The 18,533-nt window shown below is 35.8% G+C and overlaps 2 protein-coding genes across 8 annotated transcripts in view; one reads left to right on the top strand and one right to left on the bottom strand.

Annotated features, from left to right (window-relative positions):
• The window catches only part of METAP2 (methionyl aminopeptidase 2), a 29,059-nt gene extending 18,322 nt beyond the window's left edge, over positions 1–10,737 (top strand). For 2 of the 3 annotated variants that reach the window (XM_014780008.2, XM_004417967.3), the window contains exons 5-11: positions 2,814–2,975; positions 3,733–3,914; positions 4,761–4,855; positions 5,117–5,213; positions 8,620–8,723; positions 9,229–9,344; positions 10,058–10,737. In XM_014780008.2, the coding sequence (XP_014635494.1) occupies positions 2,814–2,975; positions 3,733–3,914; positions 4,761–4,855; positions 5,117–5,213; positions 8,620–8,723; positions 9,229–9,344; positions 10,058–10,310 (1,009 nt within the window). In that variant the 3' untranslated portion in view covers positions 10,311–10,737. Of the gene's footprint in view, positions 1–2,813; positions 2,976–3,732; positions 3,915–4,760; positions 4,856–5,116; positions 5,214–8,619; positions 8,724–8,834; positions 8,900–9,228; positions 9,345–10,057 lie in introns of all 3 variants that reach the window. The other variant, XM_087449082.1, reaches the window with a different exon arrangement.
• Positions 10,738–12,903: 2,166 nt separating this feature from the next.
• The window catches only part of USP44 (ubiquitin specific peptidase 44), a 29,786-nt gene continuing 24,156 nt past the window's right edge, over positions 12,904–18,533 (bottom strand). For all 5 annotated transcript variants that reach the window (XM_004417969.3, XM_087449080.1, XM_087449079.1 and 2 more), the window contains exons 5-6: positions 15,744–15,949; positions 12,904–14,757 (exon numbers count right to left, since the gene is read on the bottom strand). In XM_004417969.3, the coding sequence (XP_004418026.1) occupies positions 14,558–14,757; positions 15,744–15,949 (406 nt within the window). In that variant the 3' untranslated portion in view covers positions 12,904–14,557. The remainder of the gene's footprint in view (positions 14,758–15,743; positions 15,950–18,533) is intronic.

Here is an 18,533-nt window from a genome sequence, read left to right as displayed (position 1 = left end):
ACAAAAAAAAAAGAAGAAGTAAAAATAGAAATATAATTATCTTTTAAGTTATCCGTGCATGAGTTCAGACATGTTTATGACTTTGAAATTAATAATCAGATACCTTTGTATCTTTTGGTTTTACTTATATTTTTCTGCTCTTTAACACATTCACTGGTAAAAATGATGAAATATTGAAAAGACTCAGAAATATCAGAGAGGTGTGAAGAATTTACATACTTTGTAAACATTTCCTATAAAAATTCTCTTTCAAGCAGTTGTTTTGGTGGTTATGTTTTACAGACATGTTTTAAAAAGCATTTCTATTCTGCCTTTGTCAGTTGGATTTATTAATTGCCTTTTGGAATACTTCTTATGAGCTCAGAATTTTTTTTAATCTTATTTATATTTTTGTTAAATAGACTAAACATCAAAAGATAAAATTTAGGAAAAAGGAGAGTCTCTTTCATAATATTCTTTGTCTTTCATTTGGGCCTGGATTTATAATTATAGACCCTGGCAGTAGGTTTCTTGAATATTACTAATGACTTTCAATTTGAACTCAAGATGTAGCAAAAGAATTTCTTTAATCCAATTTCTGATTGATGGTGCTTTACCAGTGATGCAAAACATTCCATAATCTTTTGAAGAGTCCACTGCTTCTAATAGTCAGCCATGCAACCTTTGGAAGAGTAAGATATATTCATTTGAGATCTGCTGATTTCAGTATTTGGGATTTTTATTGTATCCTAATTCTAAAATGTAGTCAAATACTATTTGAAATTTAATTATACTTAAGTTTTAACTTATTAAGAAGTGGATTTGAAGAATCTGAGGGTTGGATTGTGGAGAAAAAATGGGAATTGATAATGACCGATTCCACTTTCATAGACCTCCACGCATGATATCCATCAGTTCCCCTGTGGACATAGTCTTTCATTTTATGACTCTAGAGTAAATGTTTGCTGATATTTTTACTTTCCACAAAATCTTTGGCTTTTGGGAGGGGGTGCTTTTAACCTTTACTGCCAGGTATGGCTGTATATGTGCCAGAATTATGGCCCATTTAAGAGATGAAGAATTGTGATGTATTTTATTTAAAAATTGATCTGAGAATATAGCCACTACTGTAACGCCTAAAAATGATTTATTCTTAGAACATTGGGGTTCTTGGTTCCCAGGAAAGATTTTTGGATTTGTGGGAGAGAAAGGGCTAGAGTTAAAACTAGAGGTCAGGAGATTGTAGCTTGTCTGTCCCAGCATGGAGTGAGCAGCTATAAGTGTATTGCAGCTTAAAAAAGGTTGAGCCACATCTTGAGAATATACTTTTTAAAGGATTTTATCCTCTTACCTTCTAGTCTGAGGGTGTTTGTTTGAATACTTTGATTAGAAGTTGCCTCTTGAGTTTTCACTGTTCCTATAAAAGTAATTCATATGCATTTAAGTACTTATGGAGTTTAAAACTGACCTTCAGCTGATGGTACTGTAGTATTTCAGTTATCTGATATCGGTAGATAGATCCAAAATATATTTCCAAACAGAAAATAAGACAGAGACGTCTCTGTGATGCTTAAGTACCCAAAAGGCCAGATAGTAAACATTTTAGGCCTTGAGTGTTGCTCAGTTCTGCAGTTGTAGCAGGAAAGTAGCTACAGACAGTATGTAAATGAATGGGCATAGCTATGTTGCAGTAAAATTTTATTTACAAAACAGGTGTCATGATGGATTTGCCTGCAAGCCATAGTTTGCCAGCCACTAGCTTTCAAGCAAACAGGAGTAACTCCTTGAATTTTTTTTTCTTTTTTTGGGGGGTGAGGAAGATTAGCCCTGGGCTAACATCTGTTGCCAGTCCTCCTCTTTTTGCTGAGGAAGATTGGCCCTGGGCTGACATTTGTGCCCATCTTCCTCTACTTTATATGTGGGACGCCTGCCACAGCGTGGCTTGATAAGCAGTATGTAGGTCCGTGCCTGGGATCCAAACCTGTGAACCCTGGGCTGCCAAAGTGGAGTGGACAAACTTAACCACTACACCACCGGACGGGCCCCGAAGGCATGACTTTTATACTAATTATAATTTATACCTCAGTGATCACTGAGTGGTGAACCGTGTATTCAGTATTGCTTAAGGATGTATGAAAGTTATAACAACTTTTAAAAAGGTTTTCATTTGAAACAGTTACTGGTTTTGAAATGTACTGCTTAAAGGGAGTCATTGGATCTCCTCGTTCCTAGATACTGAATATAAAAATCTGTTTATTACTCCTGGCCGTTTTAAAATGTGAGCCATATCCTTCAAGGAAGATTACCTTTAATATATAGACAATTAGAAACATCTTGTAAAAGCACATAATATTTTATGTTTTGAGGAAGGAAGATGCAGATTTCCAGGTCAAGTCTTTGGATTGGTACCTGCCCTATTTGTGAAGTTAAATGCTAATTTTGAGGTGCTCTTTTGAAGTCTCATAAAGTATATATTACCTCGAGTGGAAGGCTAATTTTTTTCTCCCACCTGCTTGGTTTCTGGGACTCTTTTCTAATTCTCTCCTTTCATGTTATTTTGTGGGTTCAGGGTATTAGTTCCTCTGACTGTGAATAAAATCTCACTTGAGGATTCTTTTTATGAGAGTCTTAAAAAAGGTTTAACTTGATTTGGCTTGATCGTAAGTGTGTAGCTACTTGTATTTCTGAAACTTTGCTGACATTTAATAAAAGAAACTGCATATGTAGTATTTTTGTCTAAAATGTCTTAAATTACTCAGTATATTTTTCTCTCTCTCAGCTTTTATGCTTATTCTGCTATAAATGACTAATACTATGCTATGCATACTATAAAGGCGAACAGCTGCTTGGAGAACTACAAGTGAAGAAAAGAAAGCATTAGATCAAGCTAGTGAAGAGATTTGGAATGATTTTCGAGAAGCTGCAGAAGCACATCGACAAGTTAGAAAATACGTTATGAGCTGGATCAAGCCTGGGATGACAATGATAGAAATCTGGTAAAAGGAATATGTTTTTGTAAGAACATGTTAAAAGAATTTTTTTTTAGAGCTAACTCTCCAGTTACAATGTTTGGCTTTCATTACTACTTTGCTAAAACTTTAAGTTTTCTAGAGATATCTTGTAAATCCTTCTAGTGTCTGTGTAATGAGGAAACCCATGAGAGGGCATTTGCACCTCAATCACTGTATTTTGTACTTATGTACACTCATATGTGCAAATGCGCACGTTACTGATTCTTATTTTCTGTCTGGAAATCTATTATGTGGCTGTCTGACAATTCATATTAAATTAAAATTCTTGGATACAAAACATTTATAATGAAATTAAGAAACCAATAAAAGTAATTATTTCTCCAGTTTTCCCCTTGAGAAATAATTAGCTGTAAAAGACAACTTAATTCTATGATTCAGACAGTTTTCCAAATCTTCGACGTTGAGCCAATAAAATGTAATCAGCATTTAAATTAGTCAAAGTCAAGGATCTTAGTTCCTAGTAAACTAAGTTAAAAGTGGATCGTGTTGTTCTGTTTCTGCAGATTTCTAGTGGAATTAAATTCTTTATGTTTTTAGAGATGAGCTACTATTTTCATAGCATCAGAGAACTGTTATTTATTCACATCCAGAAAGTGCTCAGATCTTTCCCAGGAAGTAATTTAAGAGTTTTAGTAAACTTTCTGGACTTGATGAACTGTAAGGTTTATAAGGGTAAGAATGTAAAAGAAAACAAATCCCCCCCCCGCTTTTTTTTTTTCAGTGAAAAGTTGGAAGACTGTTCACGAAAGCTAATAAAAGAGAATGGATTAAATGCAGGCCTGGCATTTCCTACTGGGTGTTCTCTCAATAACTGTGCTGCCCATTATACTCCCAATGCTGGTGACACAACAGTATTACAGTATGATGACATCTGTAAGATAGACTTTGGAACACATATAAGTGGTGAGTTCTTAGAAATAATTCCCACCCCACCTTCCTCCTAAAAAAACTCTGATCTTGTTTCTGTTGGGTGGGGCTGCAGATCCTGAACTCCCACATTTTCTTCTTGATGCCTCACTTTTCTGAGGGCTGTGTTCAGGAAGGTTTTGAGATTTACTTTAAAGCATTCTACTAAATGGAGTATAATGAAAACATTGGGTAATTGAGGTTTATTACCCTCTGTATCAAAGCATAAAAAACATAATCTTAACATTTCCTCATTCAAGTCATTGTTTCGGACATCATTTATTTGTATAACAATAACAAACTTTTACTTAGAACCTTTAAGTTTACCAACCTTTATATACTTGTTAGCTTTTCTAAATTCTCCCATAAATCCTATTGGGTAAGTGCCTTTTTATCTCACTCAACAGGAGAGAAAGCAAAACTTAGATTAAGTACTTACTGAGGTTTTACTAAATTGAAGAAGCTGGACTGGTGGTTAGCATCCTGTGGGCCTATACATTTTCTCTGCCTGCATTGCTTTTCCTTGGTTCCCCAGGCTTTTCTGACTTTGATTTGTTTCTGTTTATATTTTTGCATAACTGCATGGGTGAGTTCTGAATTGGTGCTGTCTTGAAGTAATATGTGCTAACTCTGGAATTAATCTTTTCATTCTGAAACCTTTATGTAACTTATTTATACTTTTTTCCCCTTTGATTATGAATGCTGTCTGGGTACTCAGAGTGCCGCCTTCATTTTGGAGCCCATCATTTTATTTTCCTGTTAACTAGCAAGGTTAATAGAGTTGATACAATAAAGTAGATAAATTGACTAGCTGATAAGTAAAAGAAGAATTTTCTCTTTCAGGTAGGATTATTGACTGTGCTTTTACTGTCACTTTTAATCCCAAATATGATACATTGTTGAAAGCTGTAAAAGATGCCACTAACACTGGAATAAAGGTATGTGAACTGTAACCACCATTTCATTCAACATATTTTGAGCACTTTATAGCCTATTTAAGATCTTTGGGTTATATAAGACTAGTCCACTGCCCTTGGTTTTAAGTGGGTAATTGCAATATAATGTACCAAAGGCTTTTACAGAGGAAGTTACAGCGTGCAAAGCAGTTTTTCTGATTGTCCCTTATTTTAAAATATTAAGTTAGGTTACTGTAAAATTCTGCACTTTGAATAACAAGGTGTACATTATTCTGTTTTTAGTGTGCTGGAATTGATGTCCGTCTATGTGATGTTGGTGAGGCCATCCAAGAAGTTATGGAATCCTATGAGGTTGAAATAGATGGGAAGACATATCAAGGTGTGTTCTTTAAAAATGTGTCTTATTTTGAAATGCATATGACCTCTGCAGAATTAATTTTGCAAAATAGTGTTGAGTGCTTTCTTTGGGTCAGCTGCTTCATCTTTCTCTCTTGGGAATACAGAGGGAAAATGAGGGAAATGACTTTCTCATGGTAGGAGTACTGTGGTCACTAGCTGGGAACTGTTGCCAAGCTACTCTGGTAACTGATAAGACACCTGGGGATTTATCCAGGGTGGCCAAAGTGCAGACTAGGTTTTCTGTGACTAGTCAAATCAGAGCTGAGAGAGAAGCCAGAGGCCCTTTCCATTGATGACTCTCTATTTTTTTTTTTTTTTAGTTGAATTCAAAATTTAGAGGCCAGTTAATTCCTTGTGTGTCCTTCTTTTAGTCTTTATTCCCTTCCCTCCTAGTCTTCCCAGACACTGCATTAGGTACACAGCCCTAGAGTCACCTGTGCTTCCTGGTCCTCTCTATTAGTCCAGCCTTCCTCTTAATTCCCAGGGTCTATCCGACCACTCTCCAGCCACCATCCTCCTTAATCTGCTCATTGCTCTCTGTAACACCTATTCTAATAACTTTGTAACAGAATATTTCCTATGTTTTCTTTAACCAAATCCTGTCTTGCCTTTATAGTCCTTTTGAGTGGAGACTCTCATGCTTCCTTGCCCCTTAGTAAATTCACATCATTCAACATTCTTTGCATTCCCCTGTTGATACTTATAGACTGTTGTGTTTCTTCCAAGTGCAGTGCCTGTCCTTGTTGCTTTCTTGCAGGTTCCTAATTCTGTGAACATCCATACAAATCAAAAACTCTTAAGGCTGCTCATACTTGAATGGGCGGTGTGTTATGGGATAATGAAGAAAACATACTTTGGGGTCAGGCAGGTCTGTCTTTGAGCTTAGACAAATCGTATAGCCTCTAAGAACCCAAGTTTCTTTGACTGTAATAGGATTAATGATACCGTGGTGTTTTTTTTTTTTTTTTTTTTGAGAAATGTAAATTTTATGACAGTGCCTGAAATTTATTAGTATTCAACAAATATTTGACATTTTCCACCCCCAGTTTTGGGTTTGGTGCCACGATAAATAATGCTTATTCAAGTCCCTCTCAAATCATCTTTTCCTTCTATTTTCTTTTATGTCTACAACTTTGGTTGGCATGTGGTCTGCCTTTCAAGGTATATTAGGTGACAATTTGACTTAATGTTTGGTTACCACATAACAATTCCAGTCTGCAGTATTGGAATCCTTAATATCTACCTTCTTACCTCTTCCACTGAGCTAGTGCAACATTTTAGGTTCTGTTATTTCAGCACTCTTTTTGATACCGGTTATTGTATTGAGCAGAGTTCCTAGTTGAAGGTGACAGAATTCATTTTTACTAGTTCAAGCAGAAAGAATATAGACATATCATGACATTGAGAAGATGAAGAAATGGACTGACCATAGGCTGAACTTTTAGAAGCAGTTCCCAAAAACCACGTAACAACTGGGCCATCAAGGGAGTGATTTTATTTACCTTGATCAGGAAGCTATAGAATTGGAAAGTTACCTTTACAGCTGTTGGTCCCATAATTAGCCTGCCACTGTCACAATCTTTATAATATAAAAATGGATACCCTTTGCCCTGGTTTTTCCGTGTAACTTGATTATATGTTAGGTTGGTATGGCTGAGAAATCTTTTTATTTAAATATATTTTTGATCGCCCTGTGGGGTCAGTTTGCCCAATCTTGGAGAAATAGTAATGCTTGCTGAATTTTAAAATAAATTTAGGGCCGGTCCCATGGCTCAGCGGTTAAGTGTGTGCGCTCCACTGCTGGCGGTCCGGGTTCAGATCCCGGGTTCGAACCGACGCACCGCTTCTCCGGCCATGCTGAGACCGCGTCCCACATATAGCGACTAGAAGAATGTGCAACTATGACATACAACTGTCTACTGGGGCTTTGGGGGGAAAAAATAAATAAATAAAAAATTATAAAAAAAAAAATAAAATAAATTTAGCTTATTTATATAAGGAGGAGGATTTTTTTGAAGAGCTTATTGAGAATTTTATTTTTCTGTACTACCCCTTAAATTTGTAGTATGCTGGTCATTATTTCATTGTTAAAGATTTGAAAAAACCTTGGTACCTAATCCTGCCCTAGAAGCAAGGTAGCTTGTACTGAGGATTCTAGTACTAGAGAGCTAGATTTTTTTAAACCTTTTTTTATTGTGGAATATAAATATACTAAAAATATACACAGCATAAAACTTCAACTAAATAATTGTAAAAGCTATATGACCTCACCCCTTGAGAGGTAGAATATTGCCAGCATTCCAGAAGCCCCCTAATTCTATATAACCCTTCCCAATTACAGCAGCCTTCTTCTAATAAACCACTATCTTGAGTATTAAAGTATTTGCATTTGCTTTTCTTTATGTCTTTATCATCTAATTATGCACCTCTAAACAGTAATATAATTATGCTTAATTTTGATATATATATATATGGAATTGCACAGTATGTATATAATTGTGACTTCTCTTGCTCACTTTTTCTTTAGGTTTTATTTCGGTTGTTCAATGTATCCCTAGCTTTTTGTTTTTATTGTTGAGTAGTATTCCATTGTGTGGATATACCATAATTTGTTTATTCTGTTGTTGATCTCAGGACGTTGGGGTTGTTTAGATTTTTCTTTCTTTCTTTCTTTCTTTCTTTTTTTTTTTTTGGTGAGGAAGATTAGCCCTGAGCTAACATCTGTTGCTAATCCTCTTCTTTTTGCTGAGGAAGATTGGCTCTGGGCTAACATCTGTGCCCATCTTCCTCTACTTTATATGGGACACTGCCACAGCCTGGCTTGATAAGCGGTGCGTTAGTCTGCCCCTGGGATCTGAACCTGCGAACCCCGGGCTGCCGAAGTGGAGCATGCAAACTTAACTGCTACGCCGCTGGGCCGGCCCCTAGATTTTCTTTTTTAATATTTGAAATGTTGATGTAATAATAAAATTTAAGGTTTCACAGTCCTATCATTTTGATATAGAATCCTCATTTTTACATTACTTTGTGGTCTATAACCATAAAAATATATTTTTCATATTTGTAATCATTATGTACATGGATGTTTTTATTGATTAACAATACCTCCTTGGATGACCCCCATTGTGTCCTCATCACATAGCTTATTCTTTTTCCACCATCTCCCCTTACTCCCTTCTCGTTTTTAATCAATAACATTGCAGTAAATAACTTTTCATATTCCACTAGGTTTCTGCTGTGTATTTAACTATCTTAATGTGAGGTTATTTAGTAGAGCCATATCTTGTTTTTAAATAAATGCTTAAACTTTGTGCCAAAAGGCCAGGAGATCTTTTTGTGCTTCTAGAGACCCTGAATAACTATTTTTTTCCTATTTGTTATGCCAGTGAAACCAATCCGTAATCTAAATGGACATTCAATTGGGCCATATAGAATACATGCTGGGAAAACAGTGCCCATTGTGAAAGGAGGAGAGGCAACAAGAATGGAGGTATGTATTCCATTAACACGGTTCTTTGTGAATTTTTTTTCCCAGACTAAAGCTAGTGACAGTTGAGTGTGTTCAGCAAAATTAACTTGGCATCCATACTCACCCCGACAGGAATTGGGTCACGTGAGTGTGCAAATTGTGTCTGGTTCAGACCAGGGCTCAATCAGCTGTGGAAGGTGGGTATGTCAAAGGATTGTTTATTCAACACTGAGTGAATATTTATTGAGCATCTCTTAGGTGCCATCTCTTTAGTAGGCATTGAGGATGTAGTAGTGAACAAGACAAAATTCCCTGCCCATGTAAAGCCTACGTTCTAATAGGAGGACACAGAAAGACCAAAAAGCGCTAAGGAGATAAAGCTGGGAAAGGTGGATAAAGACTGCCAGAAGATATTTCATGTTGTTTCTTACATGAAGTAGAGAATACCTCAGCCTGAAGTTGAGAGATGGTAATTTTGACTAGTTCTGAATTTTTCTTCTCTCCTTGACCCTTACATATTTTTTAGGAAGGAGAAGTGTATGCCATTGAAACCTTTGGTAGCACAGGAAAAGGTGTTGTTCATGATGATATGGAATGTTCACATTACATGAAAAATTTTGATGTTGGACATGTGCCAATAAGGTGAGAGTCTATTGTTTTTATATGACTATATAAAAACTATTATGAGTTTTTTCTTTCCAGTTAACAGCATTTTCAAAAAATGTGGCCAACATCTACAGTGGTACATTCATAGATGTACCGTTCTATAGCCTAACAGTAAGTTCCGTGGATTTCTATAATACAGCAAAGAAATTGGCCTGTTAAAAATTTTAATTGAGATGAAAATTATATAGGCAAGTATTCTCTTCAGATCCAGTTTCCAATAATTGTAATAATTTCAGAGATTATTATTTTGCTGGCATTTCCAGGCTTTTGTTCTTATTTTCCTATTGGTAAATTTTATTTATTTATTTACTTACTTCCTTTGGAGAAGATGGTTGAAGGATGGATTTACACCTACTTTATGTGCAGGTCTTTCAGCTTGATGCACAAGAAAGGAAATTCCCACAATAATACTGTTGATGAGTCTGTACTGGGAATTTAACACACACATGCACAGACACACAAACATCGTAAGGTAGCCTTCAGCTGGTCTCCTCTTCAGCTGCCATCTATAATTAGGTATCGGCTCTTGTACGTTCTGGCTTTTGAAGGTGTTGAAAGAGGCAACAAAAAATGTCTTTTGAACTTTAATTACTAAGTCAAGCCACAGCTATGGTTTGAGTTTTCCTTAATGGGGGAAATGAGCTGGTAACTTTTTAGTCAACTATTAATCTTGGATTTTCTCCTCTTAGGCTTCCAAGAACAAAACACTTGTTAAATGTCATCAATGAAAACTTTGGCACCCTTGCCTTCTGCCGCAGATGGCTGGATCGCTTGGGAGAAAGTAAATACTTGATGGCTTTGAAGAATCTGTGTGACTTGGGCATTGTAGATCCATATCCACCATTATGTGACATTAAAGGATCATATACAGCACAGTTTGAACATACCATACTGTTGCGTCCAACGTGTAAAGAAGTTGTCAGCAGAGGAGATGACTATTAAACTTAGTCCAAAGCCACCACAACATCTTTTATTTTCTAAGCTTTGTTGAAATACATTATACCAGAATTAATTTGCAACATGTTGTCTGTTTAACAGTGGACCTATGTAATACTTAAGTTTAAAAAGGAAGGAATTTGATCAAAGGCATACCATCTAATGTAATTAACCAAGGAAAAAGCTTTCAGGACTTTGAAATGTTAACTGTTTTCCCCTGTCTAGGAAATGCTTTAGAGCTCAATTTAGTTAGAAGTGACTTATACATTTTGTTTTGAACACCCACAAGATGCTTTTCATATATTTATATTGCCATATTCTTAATTGAATGCTTTGAATGACTACATCCAGTTCTGCACCTATACCCTCTGGTATTGCTTTTTAACCTTCCTGGAATACATTTTCTAAAAAATAAAGACATTTTCAGATCTGAGAGCTACATTTCAATGTCTGTGGTTATAATTCTACACAGGAAATAGCCAAACTTAACGTAGGGAAATGTAAAGCCTTTTATCTGGATTATAGACTTCTACATTGAAACTTTTCTTCGACATAGTGGCTAAAACAAGATCTGTATGTGCATAAAGTGGGAGGAGAATTTTCATAAATTAATACACAGCTTTAGGAATATTTTGCCTTTATTTTCTTTTTAGGACCATAGGTAGTCCTTGTCTTTCATTTTTTCCCTGACATTGGAAAGATCTACTAATTGAAACATGACTTATAGGAACATTGAAACCTTGATTTAGTAAAATCTTAACGTGTAATATCTTTGTCCAGTGGTAGTTTTTATCGAGAAATGTATTCAGCTTACTCAGTAAACCAAAAGGGCATTTAAAACCACAAAAACAGGAAAACTTCTCATATTTGGATCTTGTTTTAGTTAGAAAAGTTAAATTGAATTATTAGGCTTTTTCATTAGTGAACCAATATTCTTTAACACCCTACCCCTCGATTGGCTTGGATTCATAACATTATGGGTGTTATTTCAGGAAGTGAGGTTACAGTGACGCTCATTATAGCAGCTAAGTGCATAAGTTGAATGTAAGATGCATATTTTGAACTGAGCCCCACTACCAGAACAAATTACTCGAATTCTGTGTTAATGATTTGTTGGGGATGTTCCAACATAATTTCAAAATTGTTATGTACCAAGGTAAAGCCTTAATTTGTGTATGTTTTAGCACAATAAGATTTATTGCTTCTGGGATGCTGTTTAGTTTGTATTTTGTTGAACGTTTTCCTCATAGGAAGATAAACCTGACTTCTATACTTAGATCATTTATTATACATTAAAAAGCTGTTCTTTCAGCATTCGAGCTATAAATGAATGTTATCTTGTGGGATAAACAATCTAGTTTTTAGCTATATGAGCCATGTTTATTATGGTGCTAATGTTCAATAGCTACCTTTGAATAATTTCTCCATTTTATATGATGATGTGCTAGTGGCAGAGCTCACCAGTTCATGCCCAGACATGTTATAGGGCTTGGGCCCTCCAGCTAGCTCTTTTGGGATTTTGAGTCCATACTTTTTTGATGTGCTTTGGTGGGAGGTATAAAATAAGTATCTGGATTTCTAAGCCCAAGAATTTTAGAATTGACCCTATGAGTGAAGAATTTTGGAGCTCTGTAAGACCTCTTTAGCAGTAGTGATCTCAAACCAGTTAGCTCCAAGCTGCCTTCCCAGGTAACTGTTGGGAGCAATGGCATCACTGCATGCCCCTGGAATGGCTGGAAAGGATATGATCTTGTAAATAGGAAAGCTGTTACTTAAGAAAAAAATTGTATTGTTTACCTATTAGCCATGTATCTCTTGAAATCATTTTGTCATGTATACAATGATGTACCTTATTGGTAACAAATTATTAGTTTTTTTGTTTAACAATAGTGCCTTTAGTAAATTATTTTACAACCAAAACATGTTGTTTTTTTGTTAGATCAACTTAGAATGTAGAAGTCCATGTTGAGATGTACAGTAAGAAATCTAAGTTTCTGTTCATTGTCTAGGTTTTAGTTTTGTTATTTTAATAGACTTATTTTAGATTGGTTTTAGGTTCATAGCAAAATTGAGCATAAAGTACAGAATTCTCATATACCCCTTGACCTCACACACACACAGCAGATTTTAGTTGTAAAGGATTAAAAAGTAAAGGTCTGGGGCCAGCCTGGTGGCATAGTGGTTAAGTTTGAGTGCTCCACTCCAGCGGCCTGGGGTTTGCAGGTTGGGATCCTAGGTGTGGACCTGCACACTGCTCACCAAGCCACGCTGTGGCAGCATCCCACATACAAAATAGAGGAAGCTGGGCACAGATGTTAGCTCAGGGCTAATCTTCCTCAGCAAAAAGAGGAGGATTGGCAATGGATGTTAGCTGAGGCCAATCTTCCTAACGCCCCCATAATAGTAAAGGTCTAAGTTACTTTATTTCTTTCTCACGAATTTTTACATTGAATTAAGTATTGCAACAAGTATACCATTACAAACAACATAGCTTCCAGAGTTATTTTTAAAATAATCCCACTAAAATTAGGTGCTAAAATGTATAGCAGTTAACCTAAGTATAAAGTAATCCTTGAAATTAAAAAAAGCTAGACTCGGGTATCTTGACCACATAAATCTTTAATGAGGTATAATTACGTTAACAGTTGAGGTAAGAACTTGCATAGGTGTTTAATAAATGAACAGTTTTAAACCTTAGCCATTTAATACTCAAGCTGTATTTTTGGCATAAATGATTTGTCTGTTCAGTGATAAATTCTCATTGCACTTCACAATCAGCTGCCTCAGATGACTTGTTCACTGAAATTTAAGGAGAATTTGCTAATAGAGGACCTTTTCAAGCTTACACTTATAGATGATCACTAGCAGACAAGAGCATTCTACAGGATATTACCATTCAATAAAATTTCAACCTGCAAGCATACTTAAGAAAAAAAGGGATAAATGGTCTTCCAGTGGTTAACACTGAGCTAAGATCTTACATAGCTGATCTGCAGAGGTTAGTGGATTCTCCTCTTTCTGAATAAAATTAAGTTAGCAGCAGTGGCATTTTAAAGATATCTAGTAAGATTATTAGGGAAGAGCAAAGAGTATTTCATACTATATTTTTAATAAAATGCAAGTTTAGATAATTTTTAATTAAAAAAAAAGGGCCCAGTGTTTGACTAAGAGGTTCTTAGTATTCACATAATCCTAGCAAGAGTAAGTAATCCAGGTTTTAGTTATTTAGAAAAATAAGATGCTGAACATGTTGCCCAGTTGCCAATTTTGAAATTTTCTTCTCTGCTCTATGCAATTTTCTTCAAGACTTATTTTTTTTCCTTTACTAAAAATTTCAAGATATGATATGGTACAAAGCTTTAAGAGCTCTAATGTTAAACATAAAACGAACTCATATCCAAGTTAAACTGTACTTGCATAATCATAATACACTATTTGCTAAATTCAAATTTTTGATATGACTACTTTATTAGACTCTAGACAAACCTGTTTGCTGCCAGACAAATCATCATTATAAGTCCCATCCAGTGTTGTTTTCATGTTCATATTTCTGAAGTCATTTAAACAATTTATAAAGCTGTCATTTTCATTTGCATACAGTTTGACTATGCCAAATAAAGAACAATTATTAAAACTATAAATTTTTGAAAAAATGAAGTTCCATTAACTGAAGTAATGTCTATTCTGACCCTGTAACACAAAGCCTCAGGAATATCAATGAGTATGACTGATTAATATTTAGGTGATACCTTGATATTTCACTTTGAATAGTAGTTTTAACTCCCTTCAAGGGGCAAAGGTGATTTCAATATACAAATATTTTTTTGGTAAGACTGCTAGTGAAGAAAATGTCTAATTTTCTATCTAATAAGAATTTGTATAGAAAATAGCTACAAAAGATAAGAATTGTATAAAATGATGCCACCTGAACTTCTTCAGTAGATTGCACAAATTCATGATCTGAGCCAATTAAGACATTAAAATATAAAAGAGGTAACACCAGTCTGAAGTAAACACTAAAAGTTTTAAAACTCCTAAGTACTTGAAAAAAGTTTAGTTACCGGCTGTCATTGATATGCACTTATTTCTGCTAACTTTGTAAAAAGAGTTTTGTTGTAGTTAGATACAAAATGTATAAACACAGTGTACACTGATTCATAAGTAAAAAATAAAAACAAGCTCAAAATTATAAATCAGCCCTTTAAAAAAAGTATATATACAGATCATAAGAACAAAGCCCCACTGTCTTTGGATCAGCTAAGGATTTCATTAGAAGAGGTATCAGCTTCTTCATTGGGATGTTGGCTACCAGACAGGAGTTCTGGAGGCAAGAGTTTAGAATGTCCATTCTCAGCAACTCGCTGGGTATAAAACAAGATGTAAGCTTGGGCCTTGCATACTTCATCCATGGTGCACACGCTTAGCTTGGAATCATTGCAGTGTACCCAAAACCCTAGAGTGAAGCACAGAAACATACCTTAATGTTTATAAAGGAACTTGAGAAATTTCGAGCATGAATTATAACTTAAAAGCATTAGTTTCAGTGAGAGTTAAGCTTTTTTTGAAGGGAAAATAATCATCTAGCCAATTCATTTCTTTTAATGAGAAGTACTAGCTTGGGCAATATGTTACTCTGGAATTATCTACCTTTATCCTAGAAGTAATTTGAAGTTATAGAATGTTACTGATAAGTTGACATAACACTATCTTTAATTCCTGGTATAATCTTACCAGTTAATGCTTTTGCTACTAATCATACTATAAAGCAAATAGTGTACAACCAACTCTTGGTAGTTTAGTGTTAAATTAATTGCCTCTCTGGATTATCTGGGCTTTTTGTCCACACCTCTTTTCTATTTGTTTAGGGGGGTGGGGGCGATAGTGTGAGGCAGGAGACTCAGTCTATTCAACAGTAGGTAGGGAAAGGGGAAATAAAAAGTGAACCTAAATCCAATGACTTTTGCTATCTATGAAGACTATGCTAGAATAGGGCCCATGGAGGCAGTAAGTGAAAGTGAGTTTTATATGTTAAAATCTGAACTCAAAGTTTGTTCCAAGTATCTGTGATCCTACAGTTCATTAGATGCTCTGTTCTTTAACAAAATTAACTGAATTAAACCAGTAAACAGAGAACCTGCTCTTGGAAATGTGCCTTTAAGAAAAGATAGCACTCTTTCTGACTTTTAAGTAACAAGACCATCCTCATTATCCTATCCTATCCCTACAGCTCTTAAAAGTCAAAACTACTGCAATCCCACAGAAAATAAAATATCCCATTTTCTGCACAAACCCTCAGAATCAACAATACTGCAGAACCATTCTTCTTAAAAGAAAACAAGAGGACAAGTGGCTTTGCTTATTAAGATGATTTAGTGGCCACACCGCTCAAGCCTGAACTCCAAGTCTAATCCAAGATAAAATACTTTTTCCCGTCTATACCTCCTTCAGAATTATAGCAGTAGGCAGTATAGTGTCCTGAGCCAAATCCTTTCCCATGGTGCATTACTACAGCAGACAGGTCATAGACAAAACATTCTGGTCTGAGGGATTTCAGGGACTCCCTGCAGCAATAGGGCTCCATGTTTAAGATTTCTTCAAAGCCAACATGAACACCAATCTTCTCTCGGTGGTTACGTCCTGACCACCTGTGAACAAACCAGGGTAAAATTATCAACAAAATCAAGGGAAAATAACCAGTTCAGAAAGTCAGAATAATAGAAGGCCTCAGAGGGTATAGAATACAAAGTATCATCTATAAAACATAATGTAAATATAAAAGCCTTTCAGTGCTGAAGTTGGCTACAAATGGAGGAATTTAGGTTTATTTACCAAACAGGTCCAGTCAGATTTTAAAGTAAATATTTGCCTTCTATAGTTAGATGATAATATAGGAAGAAAATTAACTTTCAGAAAAGGAAATTATGGCATATGACATTTTCCCCCTCCTAAAATCAATTCAAGGGTTTTCAATTCTTTATTGTCTTGTCATAGCATAAGGAGGGTGTCCCAGAAGCTAGAATTTGTTCTTGGGAGACATATCTGGACTTTTCTTGGCCAGATGTGGAGAAAAAGCAGAACAAAATAGGCTACCTCTAATTCCTCAGAGCTCTTCAGACTAAGAAAAAATAGGAACTGTGACCCTTCCCTGTGTGTAAGTCAGCACAACTTAGTGACCAAACTCAAATAATGCCCCTGTACTGCCATTTTCTCAATCTGTTGGTCATGCTTCCCAGTACTGGATCTAAGCATGGCAAGCAATGTTTTTATCATACACATAGTATAAGCTGGTGCTATGGGGGAAAAATAATGTAATATATGGTAGTTCTTTCAAGAGATTATACTCCAATTTGGGGTGGTGTGGAACGGAGACAACAGACAGACATGGATGAAAATATGATAGTATTAAAGTACTAAACCATGAGGTTAAGAAAAACAACACCAGGTAGAGAAGGGAGAAAGGAATATACACAGGTTTTATGAAGGAAAAAAATAAATGTAAAAATGTTTAGGGCCAGCCCGGTGGTGCAAGCGGTTGGGTGCGCGCGCTCCGCTGCGGTGGCCCGGGGTTCGCCGGTTCAGATCCCGGGCACGCACCGACACACCGCTTGTCAAGCCATGCTGTGGTGGTGTCTCATATAAAGGAGAGGAAGATGGGCATGGATGTTAGCCCAGGGCCTGTCTTCCTCAGCAAATAGAGGAGGATTGGCAGATGTTAGCTCAGGGCCGATCTTCCTCAAAAAAAAAAAAATGTTTATTAGTACAATGTAAAATGGCATGTAACTAAAGGTGAGACTTACAAATTATATTATCTGCTGGACTAGAAGTCATATCCCCATTCTTCTCCATAAATGCATAAACTATAACACTATATCCAAACTTGACAGTGGTTTACTTCTGAGGAGAGGGGAATGGAATAGGACTGGGAAGCACACACAGGGAGCTTCTAAATGTTCCATTTCTTATGCTTCTTCAGAGGCTCCTATGTGTCCCTTCCCATTCTCCCTTTTATCTTTTATATACCCTATATATTTTATATACTGGCAAACACAATAGTACTCTTTGAATAGATGAAGAAAAGGGAGAAAGATAAATGTGGTGGTAAAGGCAGTATAAACAAAGTCTCTGAATCAGAAATAAATAAGGCATGAACAGTCAAAAATATTTTGGGCAGAAGATGGAAAGGAATAGAGTCAAATAGGTTTAAATTAAGGAGAGCTTCAAATGCCAGATTAAAGTAGGAATTTTGAAGAACAGGAGGTTCTTAAACAGTTTATAGTAGCCAATTAAGTAACAAAAATTTAAGTTCTTTCAATTCTATCTTTACAGAATCTCATACATGTTCTCACCTCTCCAGGCTTACCTGACCCTGGAATACTATATTAACCTCGTAACTAATCTTTCTGTTTTCATTCCTCTTGATTTTATATACAATGGCAGGTCTCACCTGACTTTTTACTAAACTTTTTGTTGTACACCCTTCCCTGTTCCTTCCTGCATACCTTTGTTCATGTTGCTCCCTTGGGCTAAAGTGCTTCTCCTTCTGTATACCCCATTCATTCACTTAATAAATATTTTTGGGCATCTACTATGTGTGGAGCTTGGTTCTGGGCCTTGGGATACAGGAATGAAAAAGACAATATCCCTGACATTATTGAGCTTCTGTTCCACTGGCAGGGAGAGAGAAATAAGTAAACTACTAATGACAGATAACGTTTTTTGTCATTAAGCAAAAATAGGGTAATGCGATACTGAGAGTTGGGGGGGTGCTACTTTTAATTTTAAATAGGATGGTCAGGGAAGTCCTCTCTAAGGAAATGACATGAACTGAGACTTGAATGATATAAAACCCCCTAGGCCATTAGAGAGGCCTTTGGAATGTGCAGACATCAGCTAACTCCCTCCTTGAAGTCTCTGATAAATCAGTGTGTATATAGTTTGTGATACTTAGTATTTCTACTTCACCATTACTTCTGTACATGCCTGACTAATCTTGAGAAAAGGATCCTACCTTATATTCCCAAAGAATATAGAACAACATCTTGCATTAAAAAGCACTCACATGATTATTTGCTAACTGTACCTTTAACAGCTTCAATAAATAACTGAAAATCACTGACTAAGGTTAACAGTGATTATCTCTGGGAAATAGGGCTAAGAGGAAAGAGGTACTTTACTTTAGCTTCTGTATTGTTTGAATTTTTTATAAACATGAATTCCTTTAATTACTAA

Source organism: Ceratotherium simum, chromosome 25 (genome assembly GCF_057802395.1).
Source record: "Ceratotherium simum simum isolate JZ-2026a chromosome 25, ASM5780239v1, whole genome shotgun sequence".
In the NCBI taxonomy this organism is placed as follows: Eukaryota; Metazoa; Chordata; class Mammalia; order Perissodactyla; family Rhinocerotidae; genus Ceratotherium; species Ceratotherium simum.
This window is presented reverse-complemented; position numbering and strand designations above follow the sequence as displayed.